A 20,925-nucleotide genomic window follows, 5' to 3' on the forward strand; every position below is an offset into this window, starting at 1 on the left:
GTAGAGAGAGAGAACAGGCAGCTTCTCCAAGTGTCCTGTAGATTAAGATTTTAAAACCCTATTTTTTTCAGAATGTAAGTAAGTTATTTTACTGCAGAAAAAAAGTTTTTGTGGTTTTGTATCACCTAAACCTGTAGCCCATATACGGGACAAGGTATTTTAAGGGGTTGATCTATTTTTTGATTAAATCTTTGATTAAAAACTTGTCCAGCTAAGTCTATTGAGCTCTAAACTTTATAAACACGGGTATTGGCTACATATTGGTTGTTTGGCTTTTATGGCTTTTATTATTTTTGCTTCTCTCAGAGTGACCAAATCATTAAACTACCTATGAAGGCAGACTGCTTCTACAAACATTAGTGAAAGAATGGGTCACTCTCAGGAACTAGGCATGCATGGTACCATGATTGGCTGCAGCACCAGTCGTTAAATTTTTTTACAGCCAACTGTCAGTGATATTTCAACAAGGTGAAAGAGACTGGGAACAAAAGCAACAAACTCTTTTAATGTACAATAACAGAGCAGGATCAGCGGATGCTGAGCAACATAGTGCACAGAGTTCTCCAACGTCACAGAATCACTACACCCCTCCAGATTAACTCAAGAACAGTAGAGGGTACAGAGCTTCAAGGAATGGGTTTCCATAGCCAAGCAGCTAAAGACTTTTGAAATAAGAAACCACTTCATAATGATGCTTTTCCTTGATTTTACCAAATTGAAAACTTCTGGAATATAATCAAGAGGAAGATGGATGATCAAAAGCCATCAAACCAAACTGAACTGCTTGAATGCTTTAACCAGGAGTGGTATAAAGTTATCCAAAAGACTGGTGGAGGAGAACATGATGCCAAGATGCATGAAAACTGTGATTAAAAACCAGGGTTATTTCACCAAATATGAATTTCTGAACTCTTAAAACTTAAAAATGAATATGACCTTGTTTTCTTTGCATTATTAGAGGTCTTACTGACGGATACCTACAGTAAATTAACCAATTAGACACAGCAAGAGACAGAAGACTATGCTGTATTATAACAATTCTATTGACATTGAAATGTAGAATTTGCCATGCTGGGAGTTTGTGGATGCCCAAGAGTTTACTGTCCTTTCCATGCTGCCCCTACAAAAGTGTCTTTATGAGATGGTCAAGCCTTATTAAAGCTTATTTTACATTTTGCCCAAGTTAATAAGATTTACAGCGTTTTGGTCTTTTAAAGAATTGATTTCCATTGTGCTCTTAGTTAAAGGAGAACTACAGTGTGAAATGGACTTGGGGTGTAGTAAAACATATTAACAAGTACAAACGTTTGTGTAATAGCACAACTCTGTGTGCCCCAGCATTCCGAAATACAGCACTTTAGCCAATGCTAATAACAGCATATACCCCTATTAACAGGGCATCAGCGTTAATAGGGGTGTCCAAAGAACTACCTAGTTTTTTCTAAACTATCTGTGCACTTATACAGTTCTCAATGGCTCGTTTTAAACGTCAGAGCCCTTGAAATTTTAATATTCAAGTGTGGAATTATTTTGAGCTTGTTAATGGTGTAAAAATACAAAATATATAAATGATTTCTTTGCCTGGGTTATGCTACGCCCCTATTTCTAGCATTGTAAACCTGTTGGAAGCATTGGCTAAAAGCTCTGTATTTCAAAATGCTGGGGTATACAGATAGGTGGGCTATCTGTCAAACATTTGTTCTCCTTATCATGTTTCACTAAATCCTAAGTTTATTTCACACTGGATTTCTCCTTTAACAGGTCCACGGTTCTTGTTTAAGTACTAGGTCTTAAGGGTTTCTTCTATTTGTCTTTTATCTCAGATGTAACCTGCCTCCACTGTCCAAAAAGTACACTGATGATGTGGGAACGAGGACACAGCTGGTGACGGCCAATCCCAGTATAATAGAGAAGAGGTACGTGTGACTTGACTGGATTTCATTATATCAACTAGCAGATGTTGGACGACTGCAATCTGTCACTAAACATCACTGTTTTGGAGACATGAGGTTTTGTTCAGATAGCAATGAGATCTAACAAACACTTATCTGTGTATCAGGATATGGAGGTTGCAATGCATTGTGGTATATTGTTGTATATGTATTATAATAGATTATAATATTTGATCATATTTTAATATTTTGGGAAAATTGCAAAATCATTTATCATTATGATTTTGTGTGACTTTTAATATATCAATATATTGTTACATCCTAATAAATGTAATGCGCTGCACTTCATCCTAATACAGCACTACATTCACTACTAATACAGCACTTATTAGTAGGCTTTTCCTTATAATTAGCATATTGTAAGAGCATATAACATGAATGAGCCGGTATGTTCACTCTGTTTAAACAGTGTTTTATTTTTAAGATGTTAAAAAGTTTGAACACACCCTTTCTCATTCAATGTGTTTAATGTATTTTCTTTAAATGATTGTTTATATTGTAAATTTAATGTTGAAGATTATATTAAAGCTATACAGGAACATATTTGGAATTAAAGTGTTAAACAAACCAGAATATGTTTTATAATTTAGATTCTTCTAAGTACCATATTTATATTTGAGGACAGATCTGCACACTCTCGGTATTTTAATCTCAGTGTTTTCATGAGGAAGAGTCACCTGGAATAGTTTTCTCAGTGTTTTGAATGAGTTCCTGGAGGTGCTGAACAATAGCTACTGTGTTTCCTTCATGCTGGAAAACTCCAGCTCATCTAAAATCATTAAATCATCTTCTCAGTTGATCAGGTTTAGGTCAGGAGTTTGTGGAGGACTAACACTTTTACTGTTTACTATATAATTCTATATGTGTCCGTTAGTTGTTTTAAGGTCTGTAATATTAATATACAATGTAGAAAATAAATTAAATAAAGAAATAAAGAAAAACATTAGATGATACTTTTAAAATATATTCTTAATAAAATATATTACTTAAAAGTTCCTTTGTTCTTTATAATGGTATGATTGTTGTGTTATCATTATATTAGTGACTCAATATGGTCTTCACATTACAATAATATTTATAATTCCCAAAACATGTTATAGTGACAGACATGGCCTACTAATTATACTGGTTTTAATAAAATGTTTTTTTAATACAATTTTTATTTGCTCTTCACCTTCAGACAGCCTGTACCTGTTTTACTTTATCTTATTTATTCTTAACTCTTATTCTTATTTTAGTTCTTCTCTTAGTACCTGTTTTACTAAATCTTAGTTATTCTTAACTCTTATTTCTTATTTTAGTTCTTCTTATAGTGCATTTTATTTGTTTATTTCTTTCTTTCTTTATTTCAATAGTCTTGTATTATTTATTTCTTTTATTATTATTTTACTATTAATATTTTTTTTCATTTGTTTATTTATTTATTTATTTATTTATTTTAAGTGTACTGTGTAGTTAGTTTTAGCTTAAACTGTTTTAAGCTTTTAATTGTTGTTCTTTATTATTCTCTTATCTTTTTTTGATCATAATTTCTTATCAATTACACCTCAAATTGTTACTATTATTTTTTGTTTTGCCTGTTTTTTTATTTAGTGTTATATGAAATTTTCTTTTAGTTTAACATGATTAAATGTAGTTATTAACTGTCATGTCAGTCCCTGTTTTTTAATTGCTCGGCTAGTCAAATATAGTCAAAATATAGCTTGATTAATTGATTGATTGATTTATCATTCATCATTTGTGCTTCCCCTTTTCTCTCCTGCACAGCTTTCAGAATCTCCTGTGGTCTCGGAAAGCCTTCGTGGAGAGCATGAAGGCCTACGGCTCCAGCTACATCTACATGCCCGCCTTCTCCATGAAGCCGGGGACGGAACCCTCGCTCAGGGCCTACCACACGCTGGCAGACACCGCCTCCAACCAGACGGTGCTGTTCGCCAACCCGGACTTCCTGAAGAACGTGGGACGCTTCTGGAAGAGCCGCGGCGTGCACGGCAAGCGCCTGTCCACAGGGCTGTTCCTGGTGAGCCTGGCACTCGGCCTGTGCGAGGAGGTCACGGCCTACGGATTCTGGCCCTTCTCTGTGGGGCTGGACGAGCGGCCGGTCAGCCACCACTACTACGACAACATCCTGCCGTCGTCGGGGTTCCACGCCATGCCCGAGGAGTTCCTGCAGCTGTGGCACCTCCACAAGAGTGGCACGCTGCGCCTGCGCGTCGGCAGCTGCGTGCCAGGCAAGGACCAGCAGAAGTAGGAGGAGAAGGAGGAGGAGGTGGATGAAGAGGAGCAATGGTTGCTATGGGCAACTGCTTTGGATTGTCTTGTGTTTTGTGTTAGAGGCTCCACCCCCCCCCACGAACCACGACCACCACCAACAACACCACCCTCACCTATTCTTCGGATTAGCATGAGAATAAAGAGTGAGAATAAAGCCTCTTGGAGCTGATGCCAGCCCTCTGCTTGATCACAATAGGGGAAAACGGATGATGAGGACTCAATACCTCATCCTAACACACTCACATACACACACACACACACACACACATACACACACACACACTCAGATAGCTAGACACATTTCCCTTTGCTGTTGCCAAGAAACTGTCATTCAGGCCTGCCTGGACGTTCAGTCCACACTCAGTTGCCACCACCGCACAGCATTCAAGCTGGAGGTATGGTAGGGGGTCTTTGGAATGCGGGGGCTGGCTAAGAGCTGCCCGCTTGCTGTTTAAAAGCTATAGCTGCATTTTGCTTCGGGTTTTTTTTTACAGCAGCTGGGCTCCCGGACCCCCCGGGGGCTTTTTCTTTTGTTGTTCAAAAGCCTGAACAAGAGGACGGGGCGTGCGGGGGCGGGTACTTAAAGACGTCTCAGATGGACTCAGTATGAGGAGCAGAAGCGAGGAAAGCAGGCTTCATGCCAAGGCAACAAGAGTCGGGGGCGGGGGGGGGGGGGTCAGGGCTAAAAATGGACCAGAGAAAAAAGGAGAAACAAACTAGAAACACTGCAGTGTGTAAACCTGTACACGGTTCTGCTTTCTTTTTTCATGATGACTTACTTTAAAATAAGAAAAAAGGAAGAAACCATAATCTTGAAGAGGAGAAGACTGACTTGAATATGTGTCGATGTGTCGATTACAGTGGAATTCCATCAATTTATTTCAAAATTTCTAAATAATTTTGTCGCTAAGATGTAAAATGATGCAATAATTGTAGACACTTGCTAACTTTTACTTAATTCTTTACAGTGGTGCTAATGGTAAGATATGGCAATTTCATTTAATTTCCAATTTAATTTAAACCAACAGTGAACCTTTTATGTCTTCAGAGTTGTTTATATCAGAGAGTGTCTCTAATGATTTGGAGGCTATTTGGTCTTTGAGATAAGTGTGCGAGGTCTCCTACATCAAGACTCTCTTACCACTTCGCATGGACATCTCTAGCCAGACACCACCAGTCACGATCATTACCAAACACTGCTCTACTGTCCACTAAAGTAACTTTTTTTGAGGGAGATTTTAAAGCATATGAGCATTATCCCATTACAGGTGGGTTGATCTGGTTTGAATCAGTTAATGAGATAAGTAAGCTTAGAATTTCCTCCTGTTTTGGTTTGTTTTCACACAGAGAAAAAGCCAATCGCAACAAAATGCATCACAACAAACCACCTGAGATCATTCTCTCTGCTAATTAGTCAGACCTGCGAGCAGTAAACATTTACATGTACATTAACAGCATTTAGCTGACACTTTTATCCAAAGTGACTTACAAGGTAATTCCTATTACAGCAGTGGACCAATGCAGTGTTAGAAATCTTGCCCAAGGACGCTTATTGGTTTAGCGCAGCATATCTGTTACCTAGACGAGGCATTGAACCCCAGTCTCCCACATGATGTGTTAGCTCACCTCCTCTCAAAGATCAATTTGGTGTTTTGCTTCACACCTAAATGCATATCGTCGGATTAGAGCTTAGATGTTAATTAACATTGCAACAATGAAGAAGCATATACCTATAATTTAAGAGCAATGTTAATTAAGAACAGCTACACACAGCGCTGCAAGTCAAATGCTTAGTGGATGAGCTGCGTGATTATAACATTCTAAGTGCAACTTTTATTCAAATAACAGTTTGTTTTGTTGCTTAGCTATATTGTATCACGCCATAGCTTTATATAAAATAAAAATAGCATTAAAAAACAGACACCTACATCACAGACTATTTTCTTGGGCAGAGAATCTAAGCTCTAAACCGGATTAAAAAGTGCAAATGGGAAAATTCTTAATCTACTCACAACCATCATCAATATAAACAACTGTACACCCGAGCATTTCACACCAAACCAGTTAGAATGACATTGTTCACATCTTAACTATTTAATTCTGTAGAATTTTTCAGAAATTTGCTAAATTGATGGAATTCCCCTATAAAACAGAACCAAAATGGAAACGCAGACATTTGACATGAAGTGAAATGAATGTACTGTAAATGCAATGCTGTTTGAACCGCGATTTCGAACATTCTTTCATCACACGTCATTAATTTTTAGATATCAGTATAGTAGGTACCTATATTGCGTATTTGTTTTTTGTGAACTGCTCCAGAGAGCACTTCTTCTATTCATGTTGGTGTTTTTTTTATTAGAATTTGATCATTTTTTTTATTTTATTTATATTTTAGATCTCAGAAACATCCCTTACTGTGACAAATGCCGCTAAATGTGTTTTGATCTCCCTAAATCCAGCGTCAACCGTCTTTTTTGCACCATGAACGTGAACTTCAGACGCTGTGGCCTTGGAGTTTCTCACTTGATTGAATTTGATTGAGGAATACGGAGGTGAAAAAAGAAGAAGCCTGTGATGAGTTTCACATTCCATCAGGGGTGGATGAACAATATCTTTAACTTTCTGACTACTGTTTGCTGATGTAAGTGCTGTGACCGCCTTTAAAGTGAAGTATCGTGAACCACAGCCGTTCTGCTGCTCGGGGCTGCTCTGGGTGCTGGACACCTGCTGTTGTTGGAAAATGTTCTGTACATAATCAACCGTATTCAGCATAACATTAGTCAGTGTTCTTTCTGGTCAGCATTTTGATTCCTCTGAATGTAAAGGCAGCCACTGAAGTCGTAGTCTGCTACTGGAGAAGTCTATCCAGTCTATGTCTGTACACATTATGGGTAGACCATTTTTTTTTTCGTTGCTTTTGTTGAATTGGTTGAATGCTCCTGTGTTTTTAACCTACAGTTACAAACAGTGGTGCTTAAAAGTCTGTAAACCCTTTAGAAGAGAGAAACTTAGAAACACAGAAAACATTCCAAGTTACTGACTGTTAATAACTAGGAATGTGGCTTAGGGTCGTTGTCCTGCTGCATGGCCCACGTTCGGCACTGGAATGACAGATGACCTGATATATTTTCCTTAAGAATTTGCTGGTATAATTCAAACAAATTTGTTCTTTCAATGCAGACAAGCTGCCCTGGCCCAGATCTGTGATACTACCACCACCATGTTTCACAGATACGATTAGGGAGATGTGCCGGAATGCTGAAATGTAGTGTTTTCTTGTCTGCAAACCAAATTATTCATTTATTATCTCTTATCCTTTTGGCAAACAGGAAGCAAAGCTGATCAACGTGTTAATGTCTGATAGTGTTTTCATTAATATTATTATATTTAATTTATACAGAAAAATAGAAAATTCAAAGGGGTACACAAACTTTTAAGGACTACTGTAACACAGACTCTCCCCTTGTCCCAAATGGTGCCGTAAGCCCTGTGGTCCTGCTTTTACTGACACTTACTGACGTCAGCAATGCTGTACGAATATTTAAAATGAATATTTATAAGATTAGGTCCTTTAGGACACTAAAGTTATTGTTATTGTTCTCTCGCAGCTCAGAAAGACCTCAGACATGCTCAGATAGCTCACAGCTACTGTTAAAAGGGAATTGTGGTTAGTAGAGTGCTAATAACTCCGCTCTACAGTAACCATCCCCTAATGGGCTTTTTAAGGATATATAATAAGTAGCTGCTTGTGAACACCCTTTAGCCTTTACACATGAGGACTACAGGACCGCAAGTGTGCCGTTCGGGACTGGGCTCTGTATTTAGAAAAGTGGAGAAATACTGAGCACTTAGGAAACACTTGATCGTAATCATTTCAATTACTGCCTTCCCGTGGCTTTTGGCATATCAGTGTAGAAGCTAATGGGCAGGAACTGAAGCAGCAACTCATTGGCTCCAATTGTATGTATATTTTGAATCTCTATTTATTTATTTATTTACATAATGTAAATGCACCAACTGCCCATTGTGTCACATTGCTGTAAGAGATGCTGTAGATGTAAAGAAGCAGAGATTACACTAGAAAACACAGGAGTATTCCTTTAATTCCTTTAAAAATACTTCAAATTCCTTTATCTGGCTTTTGTCTCATGACAAACAAGGGAATACACAACTCGTGTCTCGGATGTGTTAGATTTACTGTCACTCATTAATAGCCTCCTAAAATCTGTAAGTCAGGCCAGCTTACACGTTTAGATAAAGTAACTGATTACATAGAGTTTTTAAGGGGGTATTTTTAGATAACTCATGTTAGCTTAGACAAAAGTTCTCCTAACTCATACTTTTCTCTGTTTCTGTATTAATTTGTGCCTCAAAAACATTACTATTTCCTTGCTTAGATTTAAACTTGAACTGATCGCCATGCTCTGAGGACAAGCAGCAGTTAGACTGTAAGGCTGGTCTAGAGCTAGCACAACTGTCTAACTACATGATTGTCAAAAGACTTGCCAGATTATCCTCTACTCTATTTAAATCCCATCAAAACCACATCCCTACATGATCAGGAGTCTTACAGTAGAAAAGCCTTGTTTATTTAAGATAAAAAACATATACCATATATTTTTCGCTCTATAAAGCACACCGGATAAGAAGGCGCACTATAAATGAACGTCTGTTTTGTGGTCTATTTACAAACACTGGATTATAAGGCGCATTTTATTATATTTTATTATTATTATATTATTATTATTATTATTATTATTATTATAAATATTATATTATTCAGCCGGTCTCACTGCTGAATAAGTTAAGTAAAGCTAAGCTAAGTAAACAACACTGATTAAAAAACTAAATAAAAAAGACTTTTTTTTTAAGTCAAATGAGCACTGGATGTTAATCGTTAATATTAATGCAGATTTCTCTCCCAAAAACTGTTTATTTGGGTGAGTAAAGCACAAATTTCCTGAATTTCTTCAGCACTAAGGCTGAAGCATTAGCATTAGCGGCTAACCGCTAGCAGTTAGAGGCTAATGCCCCCCGACAGCACTACACTGAGGAACCTTGAGTGTATAGGTAAGCCAGGGTGATATTTGCTAGCAGTTCATTCAGTGTAGCTTGTTGTAACACTGTAAACACGCAGGCTAGATTCTGATATATCCCCCTTTGAATGGCTAAAGAGCTAGTGGTTAGCGTGGTTAGCAGGTAATGCTAATGCTGCATCAGCAGTGCTAGCCGGGGTTAGCAACAGGCTACAGGCTGATAATACTCACCTCTGAACAGGGAAATAGCGGTTAGCGGCTAGTGCTTATGCTACTCCAGCTCCGATGCTGGAGAACTAAACTGAAACTCCTGTATAAAGCTGTAACGTAAGAGAACGGTATTCCGTACACATTTTCGGTATTTTCCACGTTTGAGTGGATATTACGAAAATACCCGAGTTCAAATAGGCTGCAGTGATTGGCTAAACTATGGAATATCTGCCTAGCAACCAAAATAAATTTTGATTGGTTACTTTTGGACCAATAGTTTTAAAGAAAACCCCCAAAACTGACCTCAGTCCTGTCACCAGTGTGCATCAGTATTCCGTACACCTGCAAACAAACAGGCAATGGTGTTCCGTACACCTCAGATTTCCGCTCGTGGTGGCTGTATTTTGCAAAACTTCACCACCTTTAACATATGATCTTAGACTGACATAGATGCTTAGTAAAGTGTTTGTCAAATGGATTTGATAAGTTGTCTATGAATTGAAAATAAATTGTGCTGAAGCTGCAGCAAAAAATCTCAGCTGTCTATGAGTGGTGAAGTGGAGCTGGAGTAAGCTCGTTTTTAAAGTAAGTTATAAACAATGATTATTAATTCCTCAATCAAATATTACAACAAATGCTGTTAGTTGGATGCTTAACGTTGCATTTTGGGTGAAATGCGATGTTAAAAGTGGGTAAAACCTTACGTGAACTAGTCGATAACGTTTTCACCACCCCTTAGCCTCAGCGTTGTTAACCCTTCCCCACCCACCCGTTGTATTTTATTGTTTAAATGCTCAACTGTACGGAATACTGAAGTGTACGATGTACCGTTCTCTTACGTTACTTCAGCAGAGTGGCTCCACTGCTCTTTAATACCTGACTGGTAAAATTCATACATAGGGCACACTGGCTTTGAAGGCACACTGATGGTTTTTGGGAAAATTAAAGGATTTTAAGTGCGCCTTATAGTCTAAAAAATATGGTATATACCTTTAACCCTTAATTTGCTGATTGGAATGAACAGTAAAGATTAAACAAATTGAGGGGGCTAAGCCACAGGCTAGAGATCTATAAAAAAATGCAATATCTTATCTATTACAGCTGCAGCTCATTCAGTAATGTTTTTGGGGCTCAACTCAATATGTATCATTGATAAAAAGTTAGAAGAACTTACTAGAACTAAACTAAGTTTTTGAGTTAAGTAAAAAAAAATCCCTGTAATCAGTTACTGTATCATTTTAGTAGGCCTGGCTTTACTGACTTTTTTTACAGTGTACAGGTAGCTTCAGGAACTGTCTAGGAACTGCTGTAACAGGAGGCTTGCAGGTTAAATAAGTGTATAACTTGAAGGTGAAGGGGACAGCATAGGGCCATATCACGTTCTTTGGCCTGCACCATGATCTGAACCCACCAACACAAAGGTGACTGTGTTTAAAGTCAAACCCAGTCACCTTTCCATCACAGAAACTGAATGAAAGAAAGCAAATAATGAAATCCTCTTGGGTTTCAGAATAGAGCAGGTTACTAAATCCATCCTCACTGTCTTTAGATCATGTGTTCACATTCCTTGAGAGGTTGAGTGCCTTTTTTAATGTAAAATATTTAAGAAAAAAAAAAGCAAACAAGGCTAAGATTTTATTTTGTAAAAGACACTGGAAACGGTATATAAGGACAGTTATTGATATTTATCTTGCTTTCTTTTTTTATTTTTGTTCCTGGGATTTATTCATATTTATTATTTGGACCTTTGTTGTATTGAGTGATGTATTGAATACAGTGGGATAATGGTGATTGCATACAGTTTTGTGAAAAGCTTCAAATGGATGTTTCTAGAAGTCTTATAATAGGGCCCGGCTGATATATAGTTTAATTGATAGGTAATAGTTATTACAGATAACACACCATACAGTTCCGGTAATTATTCAGGATTACCAGAACTGTTATTCTATTGTTTTCCAGATACCTTTTACAGAAACTCAGCAAAAAATCAAACATTAACAGTATCAAACATTATAAGACGCATAGTGATAAAAAGTGTAGTCTAAACATGCTTATTTGGCTAGCTAACTTTACTTTACTTTACTTTAGCCAACTACAATAATATTAATAACTATATTATGTATAATATCTAATATACAGCCCTGGAAATGTTTATATGTTTTAGTAAAATTAACATAATTGTTTTATTCTATAAACTACGGACAGCATTTCTCCCAAATTCCATATTAAAATATTGTAATTTACAGCATTTATTTGCAGAAAATAAGAAATGGCTGAAATAACAAAAAAGATGCTGAACTTTCAGAAGTCAAATAATGCAAAAAAAAAAAACAAGTTCATATTCATAAAGTTTTAAGAGTTCAGAAATCAATATTTGGTGGAATAATCCTGTTTTTAATAAAAGTTTTCATGCATCTTGGCATGTTCTCCTCCACCAGTCTTACACACTGCTTTTGGATAACTTTATGCCACTCCTGGTGCAAAAATTCAAGCAGTTCAGTTTGGTTTGATGGCTTGTGATCATCCATCTTCGTCTTGATTATATTCCAGAGGTTTTTAATGTGGTAAAATCAAATAATTTTCATTTTTAAGTGGTCCCTTAATTTTTTCAAGAGCTGTATATTGGCCATACATTGACAGATATCATAAAATGAGAACTTCCAGTGACCGACATATAAAAACTAATAATTAAATATAAAAGCATGGTGTAAAAAAAACACTTAAAGTTTGAGGAAACACTGCAGTGTAACTGAAAATCAATTAGTCAATATTGTCCAATGAAAAACAAGTATCTCAACTTTACAGGAGAGAGGTAAAAACCTAATTAACTTTCAATTGAAGTCAATGTAAAAAGAGTTTGTTTCATGTCATTTTGAAGAGATTCTATTGGTCCATTCGTCAAGAAATTTTGACACAGTGTAAGGGACAGTTGTGTGTTCAAATGATGTAGTAAACTAAAAATCCACAAAAATGGGGATACTTCTTTTTCACATAATTTTCATTAGCAATGTTTGTAAATGAGATTTTTTAAGTTAAGACAGTTGAAAAATCACGAAACTGTCATGTAAAGCACGGTTCAGTCCAACATATTAGGTACCTTTAAAAAGGTCCTAAAATACAGCTACACAGCACATTTTAGCACTGGCAGTGTCTGTGTATAAAGCAGTTAATATTGACAGTTATTTTATAATATTACTATTTTGATATTGGCCGGGCCCTAGTCTTATAACCAGCTGGTTACTGAAGGACCAAGTGGACTTTAATGCGTTTTGATGTTGCAGAGTTAAGTGAAGTGAAGGCATGTTTTGTGCCTCTCTACAGTGTATTTGGGATGAAGGATATTTGGTAAAAGTTTAAAGGCATTTGTTCATTTTGAATTCTTGTTATTTGCACCTTGTTTTTGTCCTGTTCAGTATTTCAGTATTGTGAATGAGTGCGACTGTAGCTTGTAGTGCAGTCTGTATGCATGACTGTGGTATGTGTATTTGTTTAGTGAGCTGAACTTGAGTTGGACACGTTTTGAAGATCATACACATTCCTTTAATTCCTTCCCCTTCCTTTAATTTCTGAGCCATGCCAGGCTGTGCACCCAAAGTCTATCAGTACAGAAGTGTTTTACTGATATATTATATACTGAAGAGTTGTTGAAGCAGAAGAACAGGTTGAATGAAATAAATTGAATTAATGCTTACTGAGTTACATCTTACATTTTCCTATGCAGTTCTCATATTTATTTAATCATTTTTATATTTATAATTCAGTTGATAGTATTTCAGTGCACATATATTTCCTTTAAAATGTCAAGTCAACTACTTCAATAAAAAAAGGCTTTTAAATTCCAAATGGAAAATTCAACCTGTAAAATTTGATCTGTAAAGCTCAAAATTTAAAATTGGACCTGTAAAACTTACCATGTAAAACTCAACATGTAAAATCTGACCTGTAAAACTCAACATGTAAAATCTGACCTGTAAAACTCAACATGTAAAATCTGACTCTTAAAACTCAACATGTAAAATCTGACCTGTAAAACTCAACATGTAAAATCTGACTCTTAAAACTCAACATGTAAAATCTGACTCTTAAAACTCAACATGTAAAATCTGACCTGTAAAACTTAACATGTAAAATCTGACCTGTAAAATTTGAACTGTTAAACTCACCCTGTATAACTCTTAAAACTTAACATGTAAAATCTGACTCTTAAAACTCAACATGTAAAATCTGACCTGTAAAACTCAAAATGTAAAATCTGACTCTTAAAACTCAACATGTAAAATCTGACTCTTAAAACTCAACGTGTAAAATCTGACCTGTAAAACTTAACATGTAAAACTCAACATGTAAAATTTGAACTGTTAAACTCACCCTGTATAACTGAACATATTAAAGACCTGTATAATAAGTAAATTGTAAACTGTAAATTTGTAAAATACAATCTTGAAATTTTAATGTATGACATTTGACCTAAAAAAAAATCTTCTAAATTTTTGCATTCAACCTGTATGTTTAATGTGACCTGTAAAAATGTACTTTTTTAACATGCAAAATTCAACCTGTAAAATAAACCCCCGCAAAAAAGTAGTAAAACAACGATATCCCCGAAGGGATAATCCCATAATTTTAGTTTACAGGTAAAATTTTTAAATACACTGGAATACTTTTAACAGTTGTAAGACAGTGTAATTCAGGAAGCCTGTAATACATATATTTTATTCAGTCTGTTCTTTTGCTATAACAATGTTGATATATTTCTGTATATCAGTGCTTACCTCAGACATTCTCTCACTACTGATCCCCCTCTGATCCCCTCAGTCTACATCATGTATTTATTAAGCCCGGGAGTTCAGACCTCTTTGAGCTTTACGACAAATCAGATCTAAACCTTTACTGTTTTTACTGTTCAGTCAGTGTCGCTGAGCCGGACCTACAGACGGGACTGTGTCCTGTGTGGTACATGCTTGTGTACGCAATGCTTGGTTCACCGTGAATAGGTGTGCTGTGATTTGCCTTGCTTGAAAAGATAAATTTATCATGTATGTTCTGTGGAGGATGAGCTGAAATCTTTTTTTGAGCATGTCATAGTGAACAATGGAAATCGGTATTAACAGCTTGATCTGAACGTGGTTTCTGTTTCATCTGGATTATGTCAATAAAAAAAATCAACCAACTAAAGGATGAATTGATAATGAAGGAAAACACTGATATCTAGTAATAAAGAAGTCCAGCCTCAACTGCTTCTGCTTTTCTGCACCACTGACTTCTTTCAATTTCAATTTCCTTCAAGTTCAATTTATTGTTTGTCATTTGCAAAACATGTCAGCACATATATGCATTAAAATACTTATTGTAAGGCAAGGTGAAGTAAATATACAGGACTAAACACACTAAATAAAACAGAAACATATACTACATATACAGCACTAAACACACTAAATAAAACAGAAACATATACAGCACTAAACACACTAAATAAAACAGAAAAATATACTAAATACACAGTACTAAACACTAAACAAACCAGGAAAATATACTAAATATACAGCACTAAACACACTAAATAAAACAGAAAAATATACTAAATACACAGTACTAAACACTAAACAATCCAGGAAAATATACTAAATATACAGCACTAAACACACTAAATAAAACAGAAAAATATACTAAATATACAGGACTAAACACACTACATAAAACAGAACAATATACTAAATATACAGCACTAAACGCACTAAATAAAACAGAAAAATATACAACACTAAACACACTAAATAAAACAGAAACATACCTAAATATACATAATTAAATATACTAAAAAAAACTAAAAAATATACTAAACATACAGTACTAAACACAAAACATACCAGGAAAATATACTAAATATATGGTACATAATAAAATATACTAAATAAAACATAAACTATACTAAATATACAGCACTAAACCTACAAAGAAAACAGAAAAATTAACTAAATATACTAAATAAAACCTGAAAAATATACTAAATATACATACATATACTAAATAGAACAGAAAAGTATACAAAATATACGTAATTAAATATACTATAGAACAGAAAAGTATACTAAATATACGTAATTAAATATACTAAATAAAACAGAAAATATAACAAGTATACAGCACTAAACACAAAAAAATGTACTAAATCTACTAAATAAACAGAAATATACTTAACATACATAATAAAATGTACTAAATAGAACAGAAAAGTAAACTAAATATACTTTGTTAAATAAATTAAATAAAACTAAATAAAAATAATAAAGTTGTATAAATATACAAATTTAAATAAGTAAATAGGACAGAAAAAATACTAAATATACAGCATTAATTATTCTAATCTTATAGAGATCAATATACTACATATACATCATTAAATATGCAGAAATGTATAAAGGTAAATATACTAAATAGACCAGAAAAGTAGTAAAGGAAATAATTAAATACACTACATATAAAAATATACTAAATATAAGATATATACAGTCTGGCAGAAAGATAACAAAATCACTTGCCAAAACCAAAATTGAATCTAGAGGTACAGTTCTTGAGGTCTAGGGTATAGGGTGCCAGTTTGGCTTGAGCAGGTTGTTTTTGCAGGTCATGAAAGGAGCAGAGTTTAAAACATCTCTCCAGGCCAGGCAGACACCAGCACCCAATCATAAATAGAATGCTTCTTGCCTTAGCTCCTCCCACCTTTAAGATACATCATCAGAGGGGGTTTTCCTAGTGTTCATGTTAAAATGTCTTGTTTTAGAGCCACCACAGCACTGCTGTAAGAAGTAAATAGGCATATTTACCACATATATAGTAAATATGGTCTTATTTTTAACATTGTAGATGTGAGTGACCTTTCAAATTGAATTCATACAACAATAAAACTCTCTTTCTGAAAATGCTGAAAGCACCTGTACATCAATTGAATAAAAGTTTAATTTTCTAGCATTAAGAGCTTTTAGAATCAGTTGAGATACACAGAGCTTCCTAACTCAATCCACACAAACTAAAAGCGGACATTACAGCAAAGTGATGGGACATTTTGGGAATTGAAGTAATGCCTGATCAACACTGGATAACACAACAAATAACGAACAGCAAGAACAACTGGACAGAAAGAATGAGAACTCTTCTAGGAAAGAAATCAAAGAATTGGACAAAACATAAAATAAGAGACATACGACATACAGTGTCTTGCAAAAGTATTCATAGGCCTTGAACTTTTCCATATTTTGTCACATAACAACCACAAACAGAAATATATTTCAATGGAATGAAAAATATTTTTTACTAAGAAACTGAAAAGTGCGGTGTGCAAAAGTATTAAGTCAATACTTTGTGGAACCACCTTTTGCTGCAATTATAGCTGCAAGTCTTTTAGGGTTTGTCTCCACCAGCTTTGCACATCTAGTGACTGAAATTTTTGCCCATTCATCTTTGCGAACCTCTGCCCCAGTCTTAAGTCTTTTGCAGACTCCAACAGGTTTTCTTTTACAAGATTGCCCTGTATTTAGCTCCATCCATCGTTCCAAAAACTCTGACCAATTTCCTGTCCGTGCTGAAGAGAAGCAGCTCCAGAGCATGGTGCTGACACCACCATGTTTGACAGTGGGGATGGGGTGTTTAGAGTGATGTGCAGTGTAATTCTTTGTCACACATAACATTTTGCATTTTGGCCAAAAAGTTCAATTTTGGTCTCATCTGACCAAAGCACCTTGTTTCACATGTTCTGACTGCAAAACTGCAAACTATTTTTGTTTATGGTTTTCTTTAACAATGGCTTTCTTCTTGCCACTCTTCCATAAAGTCCACATTTGTGCAGTGCACGACTAATAGTTGTCCTGCGGAAAGATTCCCCCACCTGAGCTGTGGATCTCTGCATTTCGTCCAGAGTCACCATGGGCCTCTTGGCTGCATCTTGTTCGGCCTGCAAGTTAAGCTTGGGGAATCTTTGTATAGTCTAAGCCTGCTTTAAACTTTTCCACAACCTTATTCCTGACCTGCCTGGTGTGTTCTTTGGACTTCATGATGCTGTTTAATCCTCTATATTCTCTTAACCAGCCTCTGAGGCCGTCATGGAGCACTTGATTTTGTACTGAGATTAGATTTTTAGCTCTCTCTTTTACATTCGATTCCAATTAAATATATTTATGGTTGTGGTTGTATTGTGACAAAATATGGAAGAGTTTAAGGGGAATGAATACTTTTGCAAGCCACTGTAGAACCTCCAGTGTGCGACTATAGCAATGAAGGGCTCCCTTAGAGCTGGAGAAAGTAGAAGAAGGAGAAGAAACACCAGGATCAAACAAGGCTTGCACTGTATATCAGGGGTACCTATCCTCCTGGATACATTAACAACAGAAAGTTGTTAATCCTCATCCTCATAGTTTTAATAATGCAGTTGAATATTCGCGCCTGCAATGAAAGCAATTAGAAAATTGCTAGATAGAGGTCATGTAAACGTCACTATAGTTGGTAGTAGAGGGTGAACAACTAGTTCGAAGAAGGTGGCGTAAACTGGACAGTGGGCAGCTGAAGACTCGCTGAACTGAACTGCTGCTGCAGCGCATCTAGTGTGCCTTTCGCGCGACCGTGTGGGATCATGTGACAGAGGAAGAGAGAGGTTGGGTGTGTGCGAGCTGATTTCAGGGTATTCTGTTTTCAAACGTTTTTAATCGCTCAGATTTTCAAAAGATCATTTCAAACCGGCCTCAGGAAAATCTTAATAATAATAAAAAAATACATTTAAAAAACGAAGTTTCAAAAGGGCACTTTGGTTGATAAAGGGCAGAGTTGTGTTGCTTATGTGTATGTCTGCACGCCTCTGGAGGCACCCTGAAACACCTGAGCAATCACAACTGCACCAGCATCTCAGCTTTCCTTAATTCCCTATGTCTATGAACCCCTGGATCCACATTAATTACCAAAAGCTTAGCTAAACAAGTGAGTTTTAAGTCTAGACTTAAAGATCGAGGGCCCTATTTTAGCTCTATACATCACCAGTCAACTGTGGATCATGCAACGGCATTTAGGGCTTAACTGTGTGTCCTTGGTATCGTAAGGGCACAAAAATATACCTTGTGCAGCTTAAAATGCGCAAACTCTTGTGAAAAAGTTGTGTATTTAAATAATGTAAATAATATAAAAATAAAAACTTGCACTATATGCGAAATCAATAAAGTATAATTTTCTCTTTATACATTTATTTTTACCTGCTTTATCTGCATTTCTGTATAGTTTAGAATATTGTATAGTTTATTTTGCTAATTTTGCGTGGGTGAAAAAATATATGCTTAGAATTGTTTTATGAAACTACTTCAATGAAATTTGCCACCAAAACATTACTTTTGTTTTGACAAATAAGGACTGTGATAATGAAATATTTTGTGTTTAAATTATACTTAAAAATGTTACTTTAGTTAGTGTAGTGTAGGTAAAATAAGTTGGTGCTTGTAGCAATGACATATCATGCTTTTGTTTTACCAATTGTTATACAATAACATATAACTAGTATACTATAGTATTTATAGTATAAATTTAGCGCAAATTTATATCATTTTAATTACAAACAAGTAGTTATTTAGTACCAATTAGTGGTTCCAAAATAATATAACTTAAGTACTGTCCTACGTCAGCATAATGTAAGTATTCTTATTTTTCACAAGGGAAAGGCATGTACTAAGTGGGAGGTTTCATGGCTAAATTGGAGTCTTTATTATTTGCACATTGCACCAGTAAGAGCAGAGTGTGAAGGTTTAATTATCAGGGTAAGAGCACAGTTTTGCTCAAAATATTACAATGCACACAACATTATGGGTGACATACCAGAGTTCAAAAGAGGACAAATTGTTGGTGCACGTCTTGCTGGAGCATCTGTGACCAAGACAGCAAGTCTTTGTGATGTATCAAGAGCCATGGTATTCAGGGTAATGTCAGCATACCACCAAGAAGGACGAACCACATCCAACAGGATTAACTGTGGACGCAAGAGGAAGCTGCCTGAAAGTGATGTTCGGGTGCTAACTCAGATTGTATCCAAAAAACATAAAACCACGGCTGCCCAAATCACGGCAGAATTCAATGTGCACCTCAGCTCTCCTGTTTCCACCAGAACTGTCGTCAGGACAATACATTATTGTGGTCTAAAATCTTTATTTCTGAGAACATAGCTAGGCTTTAGTTTCCCTCAGCCTAATCCTGTATTATAGGTCTGCAGTAAACAGAGTTTGGTGAAACAGAAACGCTGAGAATAATTGTTACCTTTTTTAAAGCTGTTCTTCGCTCATGGCAGCCCGAGCAGTTGCCATTTAAGCTCTTCACACTGTGTGAATAATTGATTGTATGTAAATAGAGTTGCTGTCAGGCTTGGATTAGTGCGGTTCAGAACTGTATTTTTTTTTCTGCCCGATGCATTTTTATCAGCCAGATTTTACCACAGATACAACCAACGATCGCTCAAAATAAAGGGGCCAATGCTTAGACAGCTGTGCTACTTCATATACATGGACAAAAGTAAAAGGACACCTGCTTCTTCATTGTTTCTTCCAAAAAGTGTTTTAGTTGTTAAGTGTTTGAGCTGCTCAACTCAATGGTCTTAGCTTAGGCATGGAGCCAATAGGTTCATGTGTCTCTGCTCCAGAAAGTCCTATTCTTCTGGCAATACATCTTTACATTCATTAGGAGGGGTGTCCACAAACATTTGGCCATATAGATATTGTACCTTTGTCATTATACCAAGCACCAGGTACAACTGTGGTCAAGTTAAAAAATACTACAAGTGACAGCATTTAAGACATACAGCTCCGGAAAAAAATAAAAGGCCACTTTAAAAATTATGAGTTTTTTTTATATTACCAAATTAAAAACCTCTAGAATATAATCAAGAGGAAGATGGGTGATCACAAGCCATCAAACAGAGCTGAACTGCTTGAATTTTTGCACCAGGAGTGGCATAAAGTTATCCAAAAGCAGTGTGTAAGACTGTGATATGGTTTATAAATGCAACGTGGGTTCAGTCCGTAGCAGTCTTCGTTTCTTGTTTGCTCATGGACAGCCAAGAGGTCATGCAGTCTGTCACAAATTACCACCCTGTCTTTTGTAGATCTGTGATATGCCTCCTTTTAAAGTTTGTCAACATAATCATCCTCATCAACTAGGCAAAATGTGGGGAAAATCTCTAGTTGTCAACAATCTCTCACCAAGAAGTACACTACCCAAGAGTAGCAGCCTTTGAGATGACTTTTATACAGCAGCAGGGGAAGCACTTTTACCCCAATTTACAAGGCCAATTACCCAACGCACTCATTAGGACACGTCCTATCACTAGTGATGCCCCAACACCAGGAAGATGAAGACTAGCACTTGCCTCATCCGATACATGTGAAGTCAGCCACCGCCTCTTTTGCAACTGCTGCTGATACAGCATTGCT

General features: G+C 36.0%; 1 protein-coding gene across 1 annotated transcript in view; it reads left to right on the forward strand.

Moving 5' to 3' along the window:
• st8sia1 (ST8 alpha-N-acetyl-neuraminide alpha-2,8-sialyltransferase 1) overlaps window positions 1-14,709 on the forward strand; it is a 45,473-nt gene extending 30,764 nt beyond the window's left edge. Inside the window, exons 4-5 of the mRNA XM_007234959.4 lie at window positions 1,824-1,916; window positions 3,720-14,709. Coding sequence (XP_007235021.2) covers window positions 1,824-1,916; window positions 3,720-4,203 — 577 coding nt within the window. The 3' untranslated portion in view covers window positions 4,204-14,709. The remainder of the gene's footprint in view (window positions 1-1,823; window positions 1,917-3,719) is intronic.
• Window positions 14,710-20,925: the final 6,216 nt, after the last annotated feature.

This window comes from Astyanax mexicanus, chromosome 2 (genome assembly GCF_023375975.1).
Source record: "Astyanax mexicanus isolate ESR-SI-001 chromosome 2, AstMex3_surface, whole genome shotgun sequence".
NCBI lineage: Eukaryota > Metazoa > Chordata > Actinopteri > Characiformes > Acestrorhamphidae > Astyanax > Astyanax mexicanus.